The 22,391-nt window shown below is 36.6% G+C and overlaps 1 protein-coding gene and 1 long non-coding RNA gene across 3 annotated transcripts; one reads left to right on the top strand and one right to left on the bottom strand.

Annotated features, from left to right (window-relative positions):
• Positions 1–6: 6 nt before the first annotated feature.
• LOC145160975 (uncharacterized) lies at positions 7–1,616 on the top strand. Its single transcript, XR_013738309.1, has 2 exons — positions 7–210; positions 330–1,616. It is a non-coding gene; the product is annotated as an uncharacterized LOC145160975 (long non-coding RNA).
• Positions 1,617–7,341: 5,725 nt separating this feature from the next.
• LOC145160972 (AT-hook motif nuclear-localized protein 14-like) lies at positions 7,342–10,897 on the bottom strand. Of its 2 annotated transcripts, none has more exons than XM_079080364.1 (6): positions 10,383–10,897; positions 10,020–10,072; positions 9,801–9,932; positions 8,726–8,878; positions 8,368–8,653; positions 7,342–7,636 (listed from the first exon to the last, which is right to left on the bottom strand). In XM_079080364.1, the coding sequence occupies exons 1-6, from the start codon at positions 10,798–10,800 to the stop codon at positions 7,539–7,541; spliced, it is 1,140 nt and encodes a 379-aa protein (XP_078936490.1). In that variant the 5' UTR covers positions 10,801–10,897; the 3' UTR covers positions 7,342–7,538. The 2 variants fall into 2 exon arrangements, with proteins under 2 accessions (XP_078936490.1, XP_078936491.1); XM_079080365.1 differs by having other exon boundaries at positions 7,342–7,603.
• Between the last annotated feature and the right edge of the window lie 11,494 nt (positions 10,898–22,391).

Here is a 22,391-nt window from a genome sequence, read left to right as displayed (position 1 = left end):
TCTTTCTTGTCTTCCTCAATACCTATGCTTTCACCATCACCGCCTCTACCCTCTCTCTTCAATACACCGGAGATTTCTCATCACCGCCGTTCCAGAGAGTATCATCCTCGGCGACCCTTCCGGTGAAGCACACCATTGAAACCGATGGTACATCAACCTGAGGTTTAATCTAAGATTCATCGATTTCTTCACCTCAAGGTTTGATTTGAGGTTCGTTTCTAGTCTGATTCTGGTTTCAAGCTCGATTTTGGTTTGATTTCAGTTTCCGATTTGTTTGGTTTTAAGTTAAATCTTGTTTTAATTTGGTGTATTTCTGGTTTTTGTTCAAGGTTTAGCCGGATCAGAGAAATCGAGTATGATGAAAAGTAGATTGGAATCGAATGTAGAGATGGTGAAGGGTAGATTGGAATCGTATGTAGAGATGGTGATGAAAAAAAATTCACATATCCAAATTTTGATTTGATTTCTCCTCTTTCTTTCTCAATCAAGAACTTTAAGCTAAAAGAAAGCTACTGGAAAAATTGATCCTATCAAACCTGCAACACCAAACTCAGACCAAAATCTTGAACATCAAATTAGACCCAAATCTCATACCATCGTTATCTTCAAAATCAAACCACCAAACTGGAAATTAAGATCCTTGCACCTGCAAAATCAAATCATTCTTATCACCCCCTCCTACATCTACCCCTTCGCCTTCCAATCTGCCCCCACCACCGCAACCTGTCCACCTTTTCTTCTCCACAGAAAACTAAAATATCTACTTATCGTTTTCCACCTTGAGTAATCTCCCCTGTACCTTAGACCCATTATCAAATTTCTTGGGTAAAATCATCTAGTAAATCTGAAACTGGTCGAAATTTTGCAATCTAGAATTCTTAAACAAAAGCAAAATAGATTTAAATGTTCTTCATCCAACCACACCATAATTCTCCAATCTGAGCAGGGAGAAATCGAGATAAAAAGATCAGCACAAGGAAATTGCATTTCATCCCTGATGATTTCTTTCAAATCTTTGAGAACCAGTTAATGAATTTCAAAACTTTGAGTTTTATTTTCCAATTGGGTTTTCATGTGTGTTTAGGTTACGAGTGGTAGATAAGAAAGGAGATGGTTAAAGTTTGGAAGAGAGGTTGACAGTGATGGTGCCGGACATGGAGGAGGAAGAGGGTAGAGGGTAAAGAACGTTTGGGTTACAAGGTGGGTTATGAGACGATAGTATGGTGGTGGCCACAAGTGGGTGGCAGTAATGGAGGATTGCCGACGACTGAAAAGAGTAAGGAGAGAGATACCTGGGTTTCAGTTTGACATGAGAGAAACAGAAAGGGGTAGTAGGTGGTGCAGGGCTACAAATATAATTATCATTTCTTTTTTAATAATAAGTAATAAATATATAAAAAAAAAATGTATCATTAAGGGCAATATAGTCAATTCATGTCTGATAAGGATTAAAGACGCAACAAAAACATATTGTAGTGATTGTTCGAGTTAAAAAAATTTGTTAGGAACCAAACGTGTAAATTACCCCAAACCACGGGGACCATTCGTGTAATTTACCCTTATTATTATTATTTTCTTTATATTATCAATAAAACCAGATAGCATTCACGTGTGTAGCATTTGAATGTGGCCTCATTCATCTAATTTTGACTTGGGTTCTTAAAAAATAATTACGTGGTATGATTTAATCGAGCCCTTTTGGAAATCCCAGCTCCACTCACCCCACCTTTAAACATTATCGCTCTCTCTCAAACCCACTGGTGAATTTTTTTCCATTTTAGTTTTGGTCGTCACTATTTCAAACTTTCATGAGAACTAGGTTCTTAATGTATTCCAGATACATAAATCGGGCATACTAGAACCAAAAACTTTGGAGGACCTTTAACTAAGCTTCACAACAGCCAAATTGCATGTAACACCCGGCTTTGAAAGTGTTTCGTTGCTCGGGGTTGCGGCCTAATTATCATTTGTCATGAGGTGTAGGGCCATGGTAAAGGAAGTATTTGGCCCAGTTCGGAGGTGGGAGTCATGACATGAGTGATCCAAGTATTCGTTTGTGTCTTCGGAAGCCAAGGGTATGATTGTAAATGGATATCTCAGTCTTTCATGGATGTTGGGTTTAATCTGGAAAGGTTTAAGGCTTGGGCGAGTTATTAGGAGCGTAGGGCTTCTCGCCACCTTTTGTGGATATAAAGTTCGTTGGAAATGGACCTAGGATGAGTGAGTTATGGCATTATGAAGTTATTGACAGAATTGGCCCTCAGATGGAAAAGCTTGCAAATCAGTCCCACGCATGCAAGGATGCATGCGCGTGTTTAGCTGGGTACGCCTATCGTAAGCTGGGGTACGCCCAAAGTAGAGATGGAAAAGTGGACGCGGGTTTGGGGAAACGTACGCCCAACGTACGCTCAGGATCTCCAAGACCCTAAATTTAGGGTTTGCACCATATATAAAGGCCTTATGTCCGCCCCAACTATCATCCTTTCATCCTCCACTGTCCCTAGAGAGCAGAAATCGAACCATAAGCCTCTTGTATGCCTTTTGAGCTAATTTGGTGCACATTTGGGGTGGTTTTGGTGGTTTAGAAGAATGAGTTGGAAGAATGAGCAAGAACGTGAAAAGAGCTTATAGATCCAGGAGTTTAGCATCTTTTCTGACTCATTTAAGATATCAAGCTTCAAACTTGACCATTGCATGCTTAGTTGTAGTTTTGGGGTGTTATTTGTGGCATTTTGGCCCCATAGTTGAGACTTCTTGTGTTTTGGTAGTTCCAGCCCATAAGAGTTGTCCTTTTAAGCCCTTGGAAGCATTTAAAACCATAAAAATCAGACCTTGATGGTTAAGCCACAACCATGCAAGTGTTAGATGGTCACAAAGTGTATTTAAGGACTTAAATCATGTCTTAACCCCCATCTATGCATGCAACGACATAAAGTTTGTAACTTTATGGTTGACGTCTTAAAGGGCCTGGATCTATGTTTTGGACGTTAGGACTTAATGGTTTAAGTCACAAAGGAGTTTTTTAGGAGGTTGGTCAGTACGCCGGGCGTACCCCTAGTACGTTGCGCGTACTGGGTCAACCTCCCCGAAGTTGGTCAAGGCCAGCGTACGCTGGGCGTACGTGACATATACGTCGCGCATACACATGCAGAATGGACAAAGGTGTTTTTGGGCTTTAGGAGGTTGGGCGTGAGTTTGTTGGGCCTCATGACCCACTGTGGAGTAAGGCCTTTGGATCTAGACCTAAGGTTGTATTGGTCCTTGGTGGGCCTAATGGTTTCGGGCTTTAGTGGGCCCAATGGGTTTGGACCTTTGGGCCATCGAAGAATTATTATTTGACAAGGGTTGATGGGCTTTAGGGTAAGGACCATGTAAGGGTTTGGGTCAAATTTGGAAAATTGGGTCATTAGTGGGCTTTTATGGATTTTGGAGTTTTAGAATTGTTTGGTTTTGGGCTTGGGCCTTAGTTATGAATCTTGTTGGGCCGGGGGTAAAGCGGTCATTTTACCCCAAGTATGGATTATGGATCATGGGTTGGGACCCAATTGCTAATTGGGTGATATTTGGTATTGATAGCTTGAGGAGTTGTTAGGGCATCAGTTAAGGATTTCTTGTAGTGAACTTCAGCAGCGTGAGGTGAGTTACCTTTCCTGTATGAGTGGGTCGAAGGCACCAATGTCAGCCCACTAGTAGTTGTTTATAGTAGAGACGATTGTCTTTGTGATAATTGTCTAGTATGTCACTATCTGTAGAGATTTATGTGGTTGCATGCTATGTTATTACATGGTAGTGGTAGGGGTGAAGTAGATCCCGTAACCGGTCGAAAGAGACCGAAAGGGTAGGCCAGCACCCAGATATGTTAGGCAGTATGTGACAGTATGTTTATGATATGATATTATGTGGTAGTGGTAGGGGTGAAATAGACCCCGTAACCGATTGAAATAAACCGGAGGGTAGGTTGGGCACCCAGGTATGCCTGACAGGGGTAGGTCGGACACCCCGATATGTCTGACATGGGTAGGTTGAGCACCCAGGTATGCTCATCAGGGTAGGTCAGGCACCCGGATATGCCTGACAGTATGTTTATTGTATGGTATGTGGTATGATGGGGGAACTCACTAAGCTTCGTGCTTACGGTTTTCAGTTTTGGTTTCAGGTACTTATTCTTCAAAAGGAAAGAAGTCGACATGATCGCAACGCATCACACTATAATTTTCCGCAAATGAGATCTTTGGGAGTTGTACTCTGATGTTGTTTTCTTATGACATGTTTTAGATATTGGTTTTGACTATGATGAGGGATAACACTAGTGATGTTTTCAAACTACTGGTTTTTATAATTACTTAATTAAAAATGAAATTTTTGGCTCTAAATTTTGGGATGTTACATTGCAAAAATAAAAGATGAGCTAACCTATATGCTAGATCTCTTCATCAGAAAAATAAATTGACTTCATGCATCCATTCCCCTACCACTATCAAAATACATATGCATACATCTTCATTTTTCATTATTTTCCTTCAAAACATGTAAGGTTAAACTGCTTCAATTGCTTTGTCGTGCCTCCATTCTTGATCTTTCCCATATCTCTTCCCACGTCGCGTACCCGATCCATCGAAGGTTGTTGGTCTCCACCATGCCTCCATTATGTGATCTCGTATTTGTTAAAAATAGGGTTGCACATGATGTGATAACATCAATGATTGTTCTTAAGTCATTTTGGTTCCAAAATGCTCTCATTGTTGGAGGTAAGAATGAAGTGGTTTAAAGACATGAAAGGATTAAATTTTCAAAATCAAATATAAATCTGGGTTGATGTTTCTAAAATCAAAGATGAATCAGGGTTGATGTTTCTAATATCAAAAATGAATCTTTGTTTATGTTTCCTAAAATCAAAGATGAATCTAGGTTGACATTATTGAAATCAAAGATGAATATAGATTAATGATCCTGAAAAAAACAAAAAGTGGGAATGAGAATTTTTTTATCTTCAACCTCCTAAGCAACACCACAACTGCCATTGTAGGATCCCATATGGTCATACCTCTGCCCTTTTAACTGGTCTTGGTTCTCAATGTTCTCCATGACTTAACCAGAAAAAAGGACCTCCCGTGTTGCTATTTTCAAACAAAGATAAATAGATTTCATTCGTTTAGGATTCAAGCTACAAAAGGGGGCAAAAATAAACAAAACATGGATTTGGTTATGCAATAAGAGAGGGAAGGGGGTATAGGGGAGGGCGGTCCTTTTTTTATTTGTAACTAAATAAAGTATTAATATAAATAGAAAATTGGGAAAAATAAATTAAAATAAGATAATAGTCTTTTTAAATTTGGTAGGTACAAAATCCAAAAAAAAATGATGCAAGTCAAAAAAATCTTTTGGCCCATATTACAAATTTTCACAAACTAGACTTGAATTTAAAGTTTACTTTATTTTTTTTCTACTTTTTTCTCTTTTGGTTCTTTCCATACTATATAAGAATAAAAGATTTTTTTAGAGATGGAGAAGTCATCCATGGTTAATCCATATAATAGAATTACGGGAGAATTGAGGGTGCTTAGGATTGTTTATTAAGGTCTTTATTTGATTTATTATGAGTTGGACAAATGTAAAAGGGAGTTTTAAGTGTTTGCATAGTAAGATTTCGTAAGCACTTGTCGACTTAGAGTGTATTTGGAGTGTTTATTTAAAATGATAAACACTTTTTAACTTATTAACTTATATAAGTATCAAAACAAAGTTTAAAAAAAAAAGTGTTTGGGAGCTTTTGATAAGGTAACGAGGAGTAACTTATAAAAAATGATTTATCTTCGTTGTGGAACTGCTTAAGCTATTTTTGGAAAAGTTCATATCCAAATATTAATTTAAACTTATACCAGTATGGAATCGATAATTAGTTAAAAAAAATTCTTAAATAAGCTTAGCCAAACACCCTCTTAAATTATGAGTTTTAAATAAATTTCTTATTCATTACTTATTGATTTATTTAAGAAGTGTGTGACACATTATTTCCTAGTTACACAAATAAGCACCATTTGTCAAATACTAAAAAATAATTCATCATCTTATTACAGATACACCAAAAAAAAACTATATTTTTGACACCAAATAAACTAATAATCACTTTTATTAAAAAAACATAAATCATTTTTTTTAACATCAAATACAAATATATACTAAATTACTCATAAATTATTTCATCTATGTCCACAATAAAACTTGAACCTCAAAACCAACACAAGCCCTTTGGTAGAAATCATTTTTAAATAAGCAAATCTCAAACACCCCTTAATCAACCGATTTACTATTTTGATATATCAAAATTTATGAATTTTGGGCTCGATTTTGGTTTAATTTTTGGGTTTGCCTTGTTTACAATAAGCCAAGTGGGCTGGAATCTTTGATAAGACAAATTAGTTTTGATTAAAAAGGAAACAATCAATTCATTTTAGAGACAATATATATATATATATATATATATATATATATATATATATATATATATATATATATATATTATTTTTTATAATCTTAGAAATAAATAATATAAGCTTAGGTTGTAAGTAAATGTAGTTTTAGAGTTGATTTTTTTTTTATTTAGATATGTATATCATTAAACTATATAATATATTTAGAATCATATACATAGTAATTCCTTTTGATAAATCATCATATTTGTAAAAACCATTATTCTTTGAACATAATACATATAGAAAATCAATTTTTTAGATTTCTAAAAATAAAACATGAGAATAATATCTATATGTAGACAAGAAACTCATATCCAATTTGCAATAGTAAAACTAATTTTACTATGCATCACATATTATTAACTTATTAAGTATTAGGTATGGAAAGTGATCTTTTTATTTGATAAATTGATTCATCCACTTGAAATGTATGTTTTACCAACTTGTACTATAGTTGCAAAAGTGTTGTATCTCATGTGAACATGTCAAATTATTAAGTGGAAATATTACTTCCCATTAAATATATGAGAAACTGTTACCAAGTACAAGAATTGACAACTTAATGCTAATCATTAAATAGATAATGCAATGAGAAAGAAATAAATATTTAATATATCAACATGAAAATTAAAAATTGTCACAAAAAGCAATATGTTAAAAAAATTCAAAAGTTTTATCTTAAATCCAAACATGGCAACATGGAACAAGTTACTGAGATTCGCTGCCAAATCTAGGTGTCAATGTGGTAAGTAGTTAGAAAATCTCACTCTGAAATTGGCATATAATCTTATAATGAATTGCATCAAAAATAATAAACACCAAAATCAATGTGAAATAAGATGTCAACTTACAAATAAGAAAGAAGAAATAGGAAGAAAAAAATGCATACTTTAAACATGATTTAGGTACATTAGTTAATCCAACAAAACAAAACAAGTTCAAGTAAAGCATATGCTAAACCGCTACAAGTACACATCAAAACATATTCGACAAGTATGTTTTTGGGTTAACTGTACAACTTCCAACCAGAACCGGTTAAACCCTAATCATACTCCCCCAAAAGCTTCAGTCTTGGAACCGATCATAATCCCCATTCTTTGGAGACTGATGCGCCCCATGGTTCACCCTTCCTGCAAAACCAAAAGTTCCCGTGAGCCATGGGGCTACGGTTTACATTCACCTTTTTTAATATAATGAAAAACCCATCTAAAATTATTGAGTTGCAAAATTAGAAGATCAATTAGACACAACTGTAAGGTCGATTATAAAAATTGCATACTTAACGTTGCCTTAAATCTTGATTATTGATTTGAATGTATTAACAAGTTCTTTATAAAAAAAAAGTGAAAACATAAGCGAATTTGAGTGCTTGGATATTGCACAAAATAGCTTTTGTTTATTGACTTAAATAATCATTTTCGGATAAGTTTGTTATATTTTCACTTATCCACTTATTGTGTTTTGGTATCGCATAAATTGTTTTATTTTAAAACTAAATAATAATTTATCAACATATTATGTTTCGGCACCACATAAGCTCTTGCAACCGTTTTTTACAGTATTTTAATATCGTATAAGCTAATAAACATTTAGTTAAAGTATAAGTTGTTTTATGTAAGCAATCTCAAACACCCTTTAAAATATAAATTTATAAAGAAAGTGTAAATATTTCAAATAACATGGTTTTTAGATAAAAAAGAACGTTTAATAATATATTAAAAAAGATTGTTATGCAAGTGAGCGCCCACATGTTTTTTTTGTCAAACAACCCCATATTTACAAATAGATATAAACTGCCCTATTTTGCAAAAAAGATTTCTGAACAGTTCTATAACCGAGAAAAATTCCAACTATGTGCTGTTTCATTAACCCAAAAATGCAGGGTGATATATACCTGAGAAATCATAACCACCAGTGTTCCTTGAATCATTGTTATTCCTCCAATCACCTACAGGCAAACTCCTATTGGCAATCATGAACTGGTACCCATCAATACTTTGCTGCTCATCACCACCACCAACCACCACGTTTCTTCCGGAAGACTCTGGCGGCGATAGGAAGCCAAGGTTCGGAACCGGTGGCGGCCCGACATTCTGTGGTGGCAACTTGGTAGAAGCATCACCTTTTATAACTGTAGCAGCTTCTTTCTTACCCTCAATAGCAAAGGTGCCAACAATTACCTGAAAAAAGCAATCAAAATATGAGAATAAATGTCACAGCAAGAAGTACACCCCAACTTAAATGAATAATACCTGCACCGGGCCCGCGGCTATAAGCGGCCCATCGATGCTGCCGCCTATAATATGCCCGTCTTGACTAGATAAACACACACTTAATCCACCCGTGCTGCCACCAAAATCAGTATGTACATATGATCCACAGAGTGATAGGATCTCAAAACGACCCTGATATCAAATAAAAAAACTCAATGTCTCTGTTAAATAAGTCCACTAAGCAAAAAAGAAACAAACCATTATCGTTGTGCCAAAGTGATAGAATTGTTACGACAAAAAATAGTTTAGAGACCTTTAATTAGTCATATATTTTTGTAATTATATAAATTCCTTAATCTATATTACTTTTTTCCATAAAATTAAGGTTAAATACAATAAATAGCATCATTTATTTGTATATTTAATTTTAGCTGCTATAATTTGGTAGATTATTCCTAATACGATTTTCGAACATTTGGTAGATTATATAAATTACAATGTTTTAACAATTTATTATTGTTATCAACTAACTATTTGTTGTTCATATTTGGCCACTTTAGATTTTTTTTGTCCAACAAAGGTCCTAAGCTATTCTTGTTGTATTGATTATATTCAAGGTTCTAAATGGCATGAGGCGTGGTGTGGTGGCTAGGTCAAGCCTCAAACTTTTACGTACATGACGTTGACGTTTTTCAAGACGTGACTTAAGACGACAATTTTATATACATAAAAGAAATCACGTAATTATAGATTTATATAAATATATTTGGTTTTTAGAAGAGTTATATGAACACTTAATAACAAAAGGTTAGCAAATGCTCGATGGTTTCATTCATGATGTGAAAAAGTCGAAAAAAAAATGTCATGAATCGCGCCATAACACGTCTTGACCCGCCATGACCCGCACCACACCTAATATCTCCGCTGTCTCATGGCGTAAAAACCATGAGTATACCATTATAACCGGCAGACAACATGCTATAAAAGGTCATGATGGTGCGTTCTTTATGAATTTAAAAAGTTAGGCAATTTGGATATTGACAAAAATATGTGAACACTTTAAAGTTTAAACCCTATAAAAATGGTGGATATAAAAGTGCTTAAACTAGTTTACCTCATAAGCAATATTTCCCCCGGATGTGGCTGGCTGGCTTAAAGATGCATTAGAAATCGAACCAGATGCTGAGAGGACACACATCTCTAGCTTGCTTTGTTGCATAAACGACATAATTTTCTGGCCAATATCCTGCAAAGAATCCCAAAATATCACAAAAGCAAAAAGTGGGGCATTGTTTAAACTTAACACCTTCAACAAAAACTTCGTATTTCATACCTCTCCAGCAGTCACTGTAATGACATGAGGTGTAAAACCTTGCCCGGTGTTCCCTAAATTAACAGAGACAGAAATGGAGTTAACTTTGCAGATGAAATTTCCAACTAAATCGAAGAAACAACTATGGAAAACTTTATGTTTGTTGAAAAATACACATTGAAAGTTGGAAGTAATATCTTGAGATCTTCCAAGCACAAATCAATAAGCAATGCATCATATGCATGAAAGAAGCAACGAACAGAGACATATAGCTCATATACAAAGCAAATATAACAAAAGAATACTCAACAAACCCTTTAAACTCATATTCAATGGGATTTAATTCATAATGGTATAAAGTACAGAAGTTAAAGAGAAACCCACCAAGAGAAGATTTCTTGAAAGAAGTAGAAGCGGAGGAGCCGCCGACACCCAAAGATAAGTCCTTTTTCCTCGGCGACAAAGGTGGAACAGAGGTGGACGGAGAAGACGAGGAGGATAGTCTCTTTGCAGCGGCGGCTTGCTCTGGCGTTCCATACTTTCTGGGTCTCCCTCTCTTCCTCCGGACGGCGGTCTCTAAGGGAGACGAGACGGCGGAGGGGGCAGAATTATGAGCATAGAGTATTTGAGAGGGTCTGGGATCGGTGTTGGTGTTTTGTAGCATTCCATTGGTGATGGTTGTGGGAGGTTGTGATGGTTGCTGGTGTGGGTGGCGTTGCGGTTGTGGTTGCGGTGGGGGCTGGGGCTGCGGGTGGTGGTGGTGGTGATAGTAGGAGCCTAGACCAAGGTCATCCGGTTCCATCAGAATGGTGTGAGGAAAAAAAAGATTTAAATTTTAATTTATTTTATAATTTCGGTTGATATTGTTTCCCTATTTTTGAGGAATTTGGATTGGGATTAGTTTGTGTTTGTGTTATTTTACAGTTCTTTCGGATGAGGTGTTGATCCTCTGCCGCATGATTGGTGGCGGGTGTGAACAGTTGATGGAGTTTGACCCTCGCAATTTTGACTCTTGATAAACAATGTGGTCAAATGTATCAAAAAGTCAAAACTGTTATACTTCATAAATTTGGATTATATTTTTTAATCTTTTTCTATATATACAAATACTGGTATACTCATACATTAAGTTGTTATCAATAAATTACAATTGAGAAAAAAATAAATTAAACATACCATATTTGAATGAATAAATAAGTAATATATATGGAATGAAACTTAAATAAAATAACTTCTATTTGGTACTACATAATAATTATAATAAGACTAGTTTGATATTTATCGATTGAGACATATATGATTATGTCAATACATAATTGAGTCAGACACAACCTTTTATCAGACCCAGTAAAAAAAATATAATTGAGATATCAAATAGTCTGAATTTATCTTAGCCTTACCAAACTTAGTAAGAAGCATATCAAACAGTCTCTAAGTTCATGAAAAACATAATATAAGAATTTTGGATCGTAAACGAACTGAATACTCAATGAACCATTCATGAATCATTTGACGTAAAAAAAATTTATGTTTATCTGTTTAATAGACCTACAAAAATGAACAGTTTTTTTTTCATTTACTTAAAAAACATTATGTTTGTTTTATGTTGTTTTATATTGATTATTAGATTGTACAATATATTATTATACAACCAATGATAATAAAAGTGAAGCTTCTAAATGTGGTTCGATCTTTACAACACATAAATATTGTAAAATATCATAATTAACACCGTTAAATACAATCAAAGAGAAAATGACAACCAAAATTTTCTCAAACAAACAATCATATAATACGTATTCACATCCTAAATGAGATAAAATATTTAAAAAGCAATCCTAATATGGGGACAACTCGAAATTAATTTTTAAATCAATTTCGGACAGGTATTTGTAGGCTTTTGATAATTATAAAAAAGAGGCTTAAACTTAGAATTAATGATTCAACGTGTTTTAATAAGAAAAATAAATTAAACGGTACATTATTTAAACCATATATTATTTAATATAATATTAAAAGTATGATGTTATAATAGAAAATAAACAAACGTACGATGTTATAATTAACAAAAATAACATACTTTTGTCAATTATAACATCATACTTTTATTTATTTTCTATTATAGCATCGTATTTTTAATATTATATTACATAATATTATGGGTTAAATAATGTACCATTTAATTTGATTTTCTTAGTAATTTCATATTTTTATTAATTATAGTCATACATTTGCGGTTAGGTTTTTCTTTAATACTTGGTAACATACTTTTCTTAAAGCATTTTATTTTCACTTATTTTTTGTTATTAGTTTTTTTAACTTCCTTTTTCTTTATCTTTTTGTTGTTTTTTTCAATTATAGCATTGTACTTTTTCCATATTCATATTACCCAAGCACTTATCAATGTAGCACTTTTTCATTTCATATTCAATTATAGCATTGTACTTTTCTTAAATTTTAATGTTATAATTAAGCACTTATCAATGTAGCACTTTATCAATTTAACATTTTTACCAATTAATCACCAAACACTTATCATGAAATCAAATACAAACAATTTAAGCACTTATCAATTAAGCAATTTATTACTTCATATTATATTCATATTATATGCACTCAAACTAATAAACCTAAACAACTAACATAATCCTACATATTATGCATTTTAGACATCCAATTCCAGTTTCCTTCAATCATACAATACCACTTTCATACAATCATACAATACATACAACCACAAAATCAAACAAATTATAACCAAAATTAGTGAACCTTAATCATAAAACATGAGCAAAATCAGTTCCATACAAACAAATTATACTTAGAATCGGTTTCATACAACAAAAATCAGTTTCATACAACTAAAACCAGAAAACAGAAAAAAAAATGGGACTGAAATGAACTTACCTCCGATGTTGGGACAAACGACGGTAGTCGACAATGGTGGTGATGGCTGGTCCCGAAAAAACCCCAAATCTTTCTACAAAATTAAACCCAAAATCCTCAAAAACCTTCCTAAAATATTAGAAAACAACAAAAACATGAAGGAATGAAAAAATTATCGGTTAAAAACTTATGGAATATGTCGGAGTCGCATTTTCGTCAAGAGCGAATGTGGAGAAAAGTGGTGATTGTGAATGGGATCGATTAGGGTACTAGAGAAGATGAAACCATATACAAACGTCGGCATAGGGTACATGAACACGACGTCGTTTCGAGTTTTCCTGCTAAATTTAAAATAATAATAATAAACATATTTCAACGACTTGTCTTCAACATACATTTAACATGGATCGACCTACCTCTATTCTGACGACTTGTCATCAACATAAAGGTAAAAAAAAAACTCGACATCGTTTCTCTTTTATATGCAACATTAAAAGTTAAAAAATAGACATTATTTTTATAAAATCTATACTGACGACTTGTCGTCGGAATATATTTTCAAAAAAGCGATATTTTTTTTATTTACGCGCCCTATCTACGCAGACGATATGTTGTCGGCTTTTGGTCAACATGGCATTTGGTTAACCCTATTTCGACGACATGTCGTCGATATAGCCTGACTTGTTGAAACATCCCAAAAATACCGACCAAAAATTTCCTTTTGTTAGGATGCAAAGTCACTCTTGGATGTAGTGTTTTAGGTTTTCCCCTTTGTATGTGTAAATGGGTTGAGTCTTTCCTATAAATAGGAAGTGAGTGACTCTCATTATGTAATGAACCATTTGGAGTGTTAGACTAGAGAGAGAAATTGTGTACAAACCCATTTGTATATTCTTTCTAGATCTAATATGAGCTTACAAAGATTTATTTACTCCTTGTGTTCTTGATTTTACATGATGATTCACTAGATCTTTCTAATTCCGCACATGCCATCATAATCAACACCACTACAATTGGTATCAGAGCGGGTGTTCTTGATTTCATCAAGAATTGATCCATGGTGGCAATCTTGATTTGGTGATTCATTTTTTGATCTTTGATCTTCGTGATTTGAAGAGTTTTTGGATTCTAGAAATCGAATTCATCATTGTTTTTACTCATAATTCGATTTTCTTCACTAGAATTCAAGTGATTTTTACTTTCTCTCTCTAGAAAACCCATTCAAAATCACGTTCTCTCTCTAGAAATCTTCAAGTTTTTGTGATCATGGTGAATTTGCCATACAATTCTTGGATTGTGATCGTTGAAGGTATCAAATACAAACTCAATAAAGATCAATATTATAGGTTAGTGTTAAACAATTTGATTTTTTGGGAAACTATGGTTTCTTATGGAGGATTGAAGGATGATCATGGAAGCTTGATATTTCAACCACTTTGTGAGATCAAATGGTTGGCTGATATTACATGGTCCATATCATCACGTAGTAGTGATAAGATTGGAGAAGAAAAATATTTGTTCAGAAAGAAATATATTTCTCTTATTGAAGACCCAAATGATCTTCGTGCTCTTAAGGTTGTTGAAGTTGTTGACAATGGAGTTCAATGTGATGTTCTTGATGTTCTTGAAGTTCATGATAAGAAGATTCAAGTTGATTCTCAAGATGAAAGAGTTTTTTGCTCGACTGGAGTTCAAACCGATGATATTTTGTGTTCTTGTGATTCGTTTGAAGGAATGATTCCTTATCGGAAGCCGGTGATCAAAGAAATTCACAAGTATCAAACTCCAAAAGATTTGATTCAAACTCATAAAGTTGAAGTTGTGGAAAGTGGGTTTGTTCATGAAATCAAGTCTTCAAGATGCAAAAAGATGAGAAAGAAAAAGAAGAAGAAGATCAATCACAAAAATAAGCGGGTTTACTCACAAAAATTGTCAAATGTTGTGAAGCCGAAATCCGTGAAGCAAATTTGGGTTCCAAAGCAACAATCTCCAAGTGTTGCATTGAATTTGAAGTCAAAACCCAAAAGTGTTGGTGGTTCTTTTGAAGATGTTCTTGGATCGTTGAAGAACACGAAGAACACGAAGAACGAGTTGTACATCTCGCATAATGGGTGGTACAATGTTCAAATTGGAGATTTTCTCATTCCAACAAAAGAACCAAGATCTTCAAAATTTGATTCGTTCGTTGAAAATGGAACTCGGATCGTCAAAAAGGTATCTCAAATTCTCAAATGGATTCCAAAACGTCCATAATTCCGATTCGTGCGTTTGCATTTTTCATTTTTGATCGGTTTGTTTCGTTGGATCTAATCCGTTTTTACCCCATTGTTGATCCAACAATTTTTTTTTTGATCAACCACAATCAATTCATTCTATTTTACTGTTCATGTCTAAGTTCATATGGCCCAAACCTTTGTTCTAAATTGATTGATTGGATACAAGTTCGAAGCCCAAACATTTGATTCGTATTTTTTGAAAAGCCCAATTCTCATAACCTTTTACTGTTCTTGATATTATTTGCGTCCAGAATTGTCGATCGTAAATTTCATCTGGCATTGACTTTCGAAGTCAAAATTAATTCTCGATATTCCAGATCCAATTAATGGGTCATTTGTCACGTATGAATTCTTAATACCGTATCATTCATTCATCTGATTCAGTTGAAGTTTTTTTTTATCTTGATAATCGACTTCTTTAGTATCGATTTTGATTTTCCTTTCATCTTGTGTCTGAATCGGATATTTGGATTCAAAAGTTTAAGAAGTCGAATCCTTGAATCAAAGGTTGTTACTTGTAATTTCGAAAATTGATCGAGTATATGTTCTTGATGACGAACATGTGAGACTAAGAACGGAAGTTTGTGTTCACTGGTCAAATTGGGTTTGACATTAAGAATCGAATGTGATGAAATTAGTTTGGAGTCGATTTTGGTGATAATTAGGTATCGATAGTCGATTTGGGTTAAGGTTTGGATTTCGACTGTGAATGGCAATTTGAACAAGGCAGATAACGAATGTGAATGACTTGGAATTGAACTCGATTTGGGAAAAGGGCTAATGCTTTTGATTTCGATGGCATGTGGAGTCGATCGTCTTGGTAACGAACTGAGAATGGTCAATGGCTGGTGGTTTGAATGGAGATGAAGTATGTTGATTTTGATTTTGATTTCGTTAGTCGGAGATTTTGATTTGACTGTGAAGGGTGTTCGACACTTGTGAGTTCTTTTGAAACTCGGAAATTGATTTTTGGTTTGATGTTGACGAACTGGGTGAGTCGATTGATGATTTCAAAGGCTAATGAATTGGGTTAACTAACGAAGATTTTGGAGTCGAGAATCAAGAATCGAATGGTTGGAATGGTTGGAATGGAAAAATCGAAGCAATGTTATTTGATGATCGATGGTGTTAGATGTACGAAGGGTTCATGTATGGTCGTTGTTTGGATTTTGATAGCGAACTGGAAAATGATTTTGATTTGGATCGAATATTGAGCCATGAAGGTTTTTGGAGTCTGGATTCGCATTTGGGATGGAGTCTTTATTGGGATTGATTTTGATTTCAATTATTGATAATGAAGCCTTTTGGGAAGATCAACTGAAAGTAAATGGTGACGAAGGAAGGTTTCACAGTTGATAATTGGAAATCGATGGTTGGAAGTTTGCTTATGTTGTCGATGGTGTTGATGTCGACTGATTTTAAGGGTACCTGTGATAAATAAGCGAGGCACGAAGGATCTCTGTATTATCGATGAGTTTGGTTTTTGGTGTGTAATAAAGGGTTAAACTAACGAAAGTTTTTGGTTTGGGAAGAACAGTAAGAACGAAATGTTGATTCAGAGGTTGGATGAATGGCTAAGAAGTTACTGTTCATTGGATAGGCTTTGTGTCATAGAGGATTTTTCGTATGAATTGGAAAGAAGAAAGAAATGTTTCGAAAATGGTCCTTGAAGATTCGCATGTTTGTCACATGACAATTTCGTACGAATGAGAAAATTTCGCATGATTGATAAAACTTTCGTATGTTTTGAAGGAAAAATGGAAAATTTTCGAAAATCACCCCTAAACTTTCGAATATTTGGCAACCTCAACAATTAAATGAAGTTTCAAATGTTTGACACTTTTCACCCAAATTCGAAAATTTTCTGAATTTTCGAATGTTTGGGACAACTCTTCGTATATTTGGTAGAATTTTCGAAAATAGTCCCTGAGGCTTCGAATGTTTGGCGGTTCATACCCAAATTCGAAAAAGGACTGTTTTTGCTGAAAATTGAAGAAAATGCATTTCAAGCCCCTGCAGTTTGTGCAAATTGACGCTTTCTACCCAGCTTTGGAAAAGGGGGATAGTTTTACATATTTGGCTGTTTTGGGCGCAATGGGTCCCTGCAAGTTTCAGAAAGTGACGATTTTTACCCGGTTTTTGAAAAATCTTGCAACTTTCACCCAAAAAGTCAAAAAATTTCATAAATTGGAAATTTTTTTGTGGCTTTTTCGTGATTGTTTTTCCGTGCAAGATTTTTGGTGATTCATTTTTGGTACACATCAAGGGGGAGTATTGTATTGTTCATTCCTCGAGCGCTTCTCACCCTTAATGGGTTTTATAATCATTTTTTGATTATAAAAAGGGGGAGAATGATGGGTATTCGAAGCTTCTCGGGTTTGTCGAATATTCATTTGCGGATTTGAAGACCGGTGTTACTTCAAGGGGGAGTTTGGTCTTGATCGCGCTAGCTCGTTGGAGACTGAAGCCGGGACATCCAATCCTAACTTTGAGGGGGAGAATGTTAGGGTGCAAAGTCACTCTTGGATGTAGTGTTTTAGGCTTTCCTCTTTGTATGTGTAAATGGGTTGAGTCTTTCCTATAAATAGGAAGTGAGTGACTCCCATTATGTAAGGAACCATTTTGAGTGTTAGACTAGAGAGAGAAATTGTGTACAAACCCATTTGTATATTCTTTCTAGATCTAATATGAGCTTACAAAGATTTATTTACTCCTTGTGTTCTTGATTTTACATGATGATTCACTAGATCTTTCTAATTCCGCACATGCCATCTGTAACGACCCAATTTTTACGCCCAAAAATTTCGTTTAAAATAAATGGTTTGCAAAACATTTGTAGTAAAACATCATCCGATCATATCATCTCATAAAATATATCTTATGTCTGAAACCAAATCATAAAATAGTAATAATAATGTCAGAGTACAATCCCAGAACATCTCATAGTGCGGAAAACCAATGTGTGTGTGTATGATGTGCCGCTACCGCGCCAGCTCCTTCCCCTTCGCTGAAGAGGTACCTGAAACAAAACTGTAAACTGTAAGCACGAAGCTTAGTGAGTTCCCCCATCGTACCACATACCATACAATCACATAACATACAGATACTGTCAGGCATATCTGGGTGCCCGACCTACCCCTTCGGTCCTTTCGACCGGATACTGCCCAGCATATCTGGGTGCTGGCCTCCCCTTCGGTCCTTTCGACCGGATACTGCCTAGCATATCTGGCTGCTGGCCTCCCCTTCGGTCCTTTCGACCGGATACTGCCTAGCATATCTGGGTGCTGGCCTCCCCTTCGGTCCTTTCGACCAGATACTGGGGACTATTTCACCCCTCTACTACTACCACATAACATATATCACATAACCATAATCTGTCTAACATGACTGGGTATGACTACCCCTTTCGGCCCTATCGACCGGAAATCCTGGGGACTATCTCCCCTACTACTACTAGCATATAACATCATATCATACTAGCACATAACATATCAGGTAGTAGCAAACCTAGATGATATCACAAAGACAATCATACAACATACAACTCCTACTGGTGGGCCGGCATTGTGGCCGTAGACCCACCGCTACTGGAAGGTAACTCATCTCGAAAAGTAGCTGCTGGAAGTCTGCTCGCTAGACGTCTGACTGCTGCACCGGTAATCCTCCGGCTATAAATCCATAAACATCGATTAGTTACTCATAAATACCCTTAGGTCAAATGACTGACCTGCCCCTGGTCCAAGGTCAACTCCTTGGTCAAAGTCAACTTCCAGTTGACTGGACTCGCCGAGTCCTGGCACAGACTCGCCGAGTCCCTCTCCCACTATTCCCGTACTAACTCATCAAGTCCCTTTTTCCTACTCACTGAGTCACCCTAACTCACTACTTGGGACGATTAGACCGGCTCGCGATCCGACTCGCCGAGTCCGAGAACAACTCGCCGAGTCCCTACGAGCAGATCTCCTACTCGCTTCCAAATCCTCACCAGAGCATCCATCTTGAGGATTTGGGTTTCTGGGACTTTTGCTACTCGATAAATTGCTAATTCCGCGACCAGTTACGAAGGGTTGGACCTTCTACACGTAAACCCCTCTTAACTCAGTAACTGTTCATATGACTCGCCGAGTTGGAAGAACAACTCGTCGAGTCCCAGGCAATCTTCATAGGACTCGCCGAGTGGTTCATCCAACTCGTCGAGTCTAAGACCATCTTCATAGAACTCGCCGAGTGCACTTTGGCACTCGCCGAGTCCCTTCAACCCTCCTTCCAAACAGACCAATTCTTAGGCATGCAACGGTTCCAAACCATAGATCTAAGCTCCTAGGGCATGCTTATCACGTAAAGTTGCAAACTTTACGTGCATGCATGGCCCTATGAGCTCCAAAAGGCAAATCCAAGCACTTTATGAGGTCAAACACTCAATAGGGACCTCAATCACTTCAACCACAGAGACTTTACACTTCTAAGATGTCCATAAGGTCCAGATCTGAAGTCCTTTCAGAACATGGAGCATAAACACATGGAGTTTGAGGTTTTAGGGCTTGAAAACCACAAATTTGGGACAAAAAGGGAATCTAATGAACTAGTGATCAAGGTAGGAACTTTTCTACCTGAATGGAAGCTTCCCACAGTGTAGATTTCGGATCTACTTCCCCTCCTTGCACTCTTCAACCTTCTCCTTCTTCTTTTAAGCTCCAAACTTCCTTCACAATGCCAAAATCACTCACAAGAACAATATGGGGGCTAGGGTTTCGCTCTACAGCTCTTCTGGAAGTGTTAGGGACAAGGGAGGCCGAGTTAGAGTGTTTAAATAGGGTGCAAGCCCCTGGATTAGGGTTTTTGTCCAGACAGCGGCTACTCGCCGAGTCCGGGACCCGACTCGGCGAGTCCACAACTTAAACCCCGTGCCCCTTCCCGCTTCTACTCGGCGAGTCGAGCCTTTGACTCGCCGAGTCCAAGGCCAGAATGCAAAATACTTAAAGATTTAAATAAAAGAATACGTACCAAGAACCAGGTGCTACACCATCATAATCAACACCACTACACCTTTTTAAAACATTATTAAATCATAAATGTCATCGTCATTATATAAAATCATAAACCAAGTATATCAAAATATTGTAGTATCTGTCAACATATCATAAACTCATAACAAATATCAGATTAAATCTCCCATGCTAGAAAAATTATGGTGTGTGTCATGCGATCATCCCGAGCCCTTCCCTTTGCTAGCTAAAGTACCTGAAACTAAAACTGAAAACTGTAAGCACTAAGCTTAGTGAGTTTCCCCAAACTACCACATACCATACACGTAATCACATATTGGGCCTAGCCCACTGCATCGGGCCCCGCCCGGCATCAGACCGAGGTCCGGCATAACTTGGGCCGCTCCCGGCATCGGACCGAAATCCGGTATACTTATCATATCAACAAGCACAGCATAAACATAAACATAAACATAACATGAAAGCTAACATTCCTCGGGCTTGCCCCGCCCGGCATCAGACCGGAGTCTGGAACATAAAACCTACATCAGGCTAACCTCGTCACATATAATCACATTTAAACGGGCCGACCTTGGTGCCTTAGACCCGTTCCTATAGGAGAAGACTCACCTCTTAAACAGAATGCTGAACTCGTGCGTGAGGAATCTCTGCTGGCTGCTCCCACGACTCCCCGACTAACTCTATACAATAATACTTAGTCAAAAACTGAGAGTCCTTCTAAGGGTAAAATGACTGTTTTACCCCTTTCTATTTAATTTAGACCATAACCTAGGCCCAATCCTTTCTAATCCTTCCAAAATCATTAAAGCCCATTAAAGTCTCCAAATGGCCCAATTTTCTAAATTGGGCCCAACTCCTCAAATGGGCTTTCCTCTCAATCCCAACTAGCCCTTGGGCCTTTGACTGACTTCTAAAGGCCCATCACGACCCAACTACTGCTATGTCCAAAGCCTGGCCCAAACTGAGGCCCAATAACATAAAGCCCACTGTTTGAGTGTACGCTGAGCGTACCCTTCTGTACGCTGCGCGTACTGCTTGAATGGCTTGTACGCTGAGCGAACTGGTGTGTACGCCCAGCGTACTCTCCTGTTAAGCCATTTTCTCCAAAACTGGTTAATCCCTTAAGACACTACGTCCAAACTACAAATCTGAGTCCAATACTTCATCCTAACCCATAAAGTTGATCACTTGATGGCTTGCAACCCACCAAATGAACCCAACTCTAAAAATAGCAATAAACTTCCATCGAAATGGCTAGATCTCATGCATGGCTACATAAAAGCTTCAAAGCTTGCAATTTTACTGCTTAAATGACACTTTGAGCTTCAAGCGTGGCAACCCTAAGCTCAAAAACAAAGTTGCATGAACACGATCCATTCTTTGGACCTAAAAAGGTCCAAAGCTTCAAAACCCTATATCTAAACTTCTAGGAGGAAAGGTAGGAGCTTTATACCTCCTTTGGGTGCCAAAAGATGAACTTGTTCTAGATCCTTGAGCTCAAGATACTCAAGTGCTTCTCCTCCAACTTCTCTTCATTTCTTCCAAGCCTTTTTCTTCACAAAATGAACTCAAAAAGGTCAAGCACACACAACAATGGAGTAAGAGGCGAATTAGGGTTTTCTGGGGGCGAGGGACTGGTGAGGAGGCTAAAGAGGAGGCTATAATGGGGTATTTATATGTCTTAAACCGTAAAAATTAGGGTTTGGCATCTGCCCGCGTACGCTGGGCGTACCTCTTGGTACGTTGCGCGTACGCCCCCGAGTCCCTCGAATCCAATGTGCCACTACGCCCCGCGTACGCCAGGTTACACCCAACGTACGGCTTAGGGGCAGCCCAACTTCTTGGCCCATTTTTGCTAAGGTTCACCCCTAAAGGTCTATTGTCCAAGCGTTAGCCCAAAGCTAATATTAAGCTACATAATCTACATAATACCTCGAGAGACGGATGTTACACTTGTACCGACGACCGTTTTCGTTAGCATAGGTGTCGTCAGCATAGGTATGGATTCTTGTAGTGAGATTATTTACTACTGATTATTAAAAGAAAAAACAACGATATTTTATTGTAAGATATACGTGGAATCAGAGGTGTTTACTCTTCAAAATAGTCATTAAGAAGAGACTGAGACTCCAACATATATAGTAACTAGGGGTGTAAACGAGCCGAGCCGAGCCCGAGCTTGGACAGGCTTGGCTCGGGCTCGTTTAAGTTATGAGGGGATTGAG

Source organism: Lactuca virosa, chromosome 2 (genome assembly GCF_052849685.1).
Source record: "Lactuca virosa cultivar CGN04683 chromosome 2, Lactuca_virosa_CGN04683_v6, whole genome shotgun sequence".
Lineage (NCBI taxonomy): Eukaryota > Viridiplantae > Streptophyta > Magnoliopsida > Asterales > Asteraceae > Lactuca > Lactuca virosa.
The sequence above is the reverse complement of the archived record's forward strand: the minus strand, read 5'-3'. Positions and strand labels throughout refer to the sequence as shown.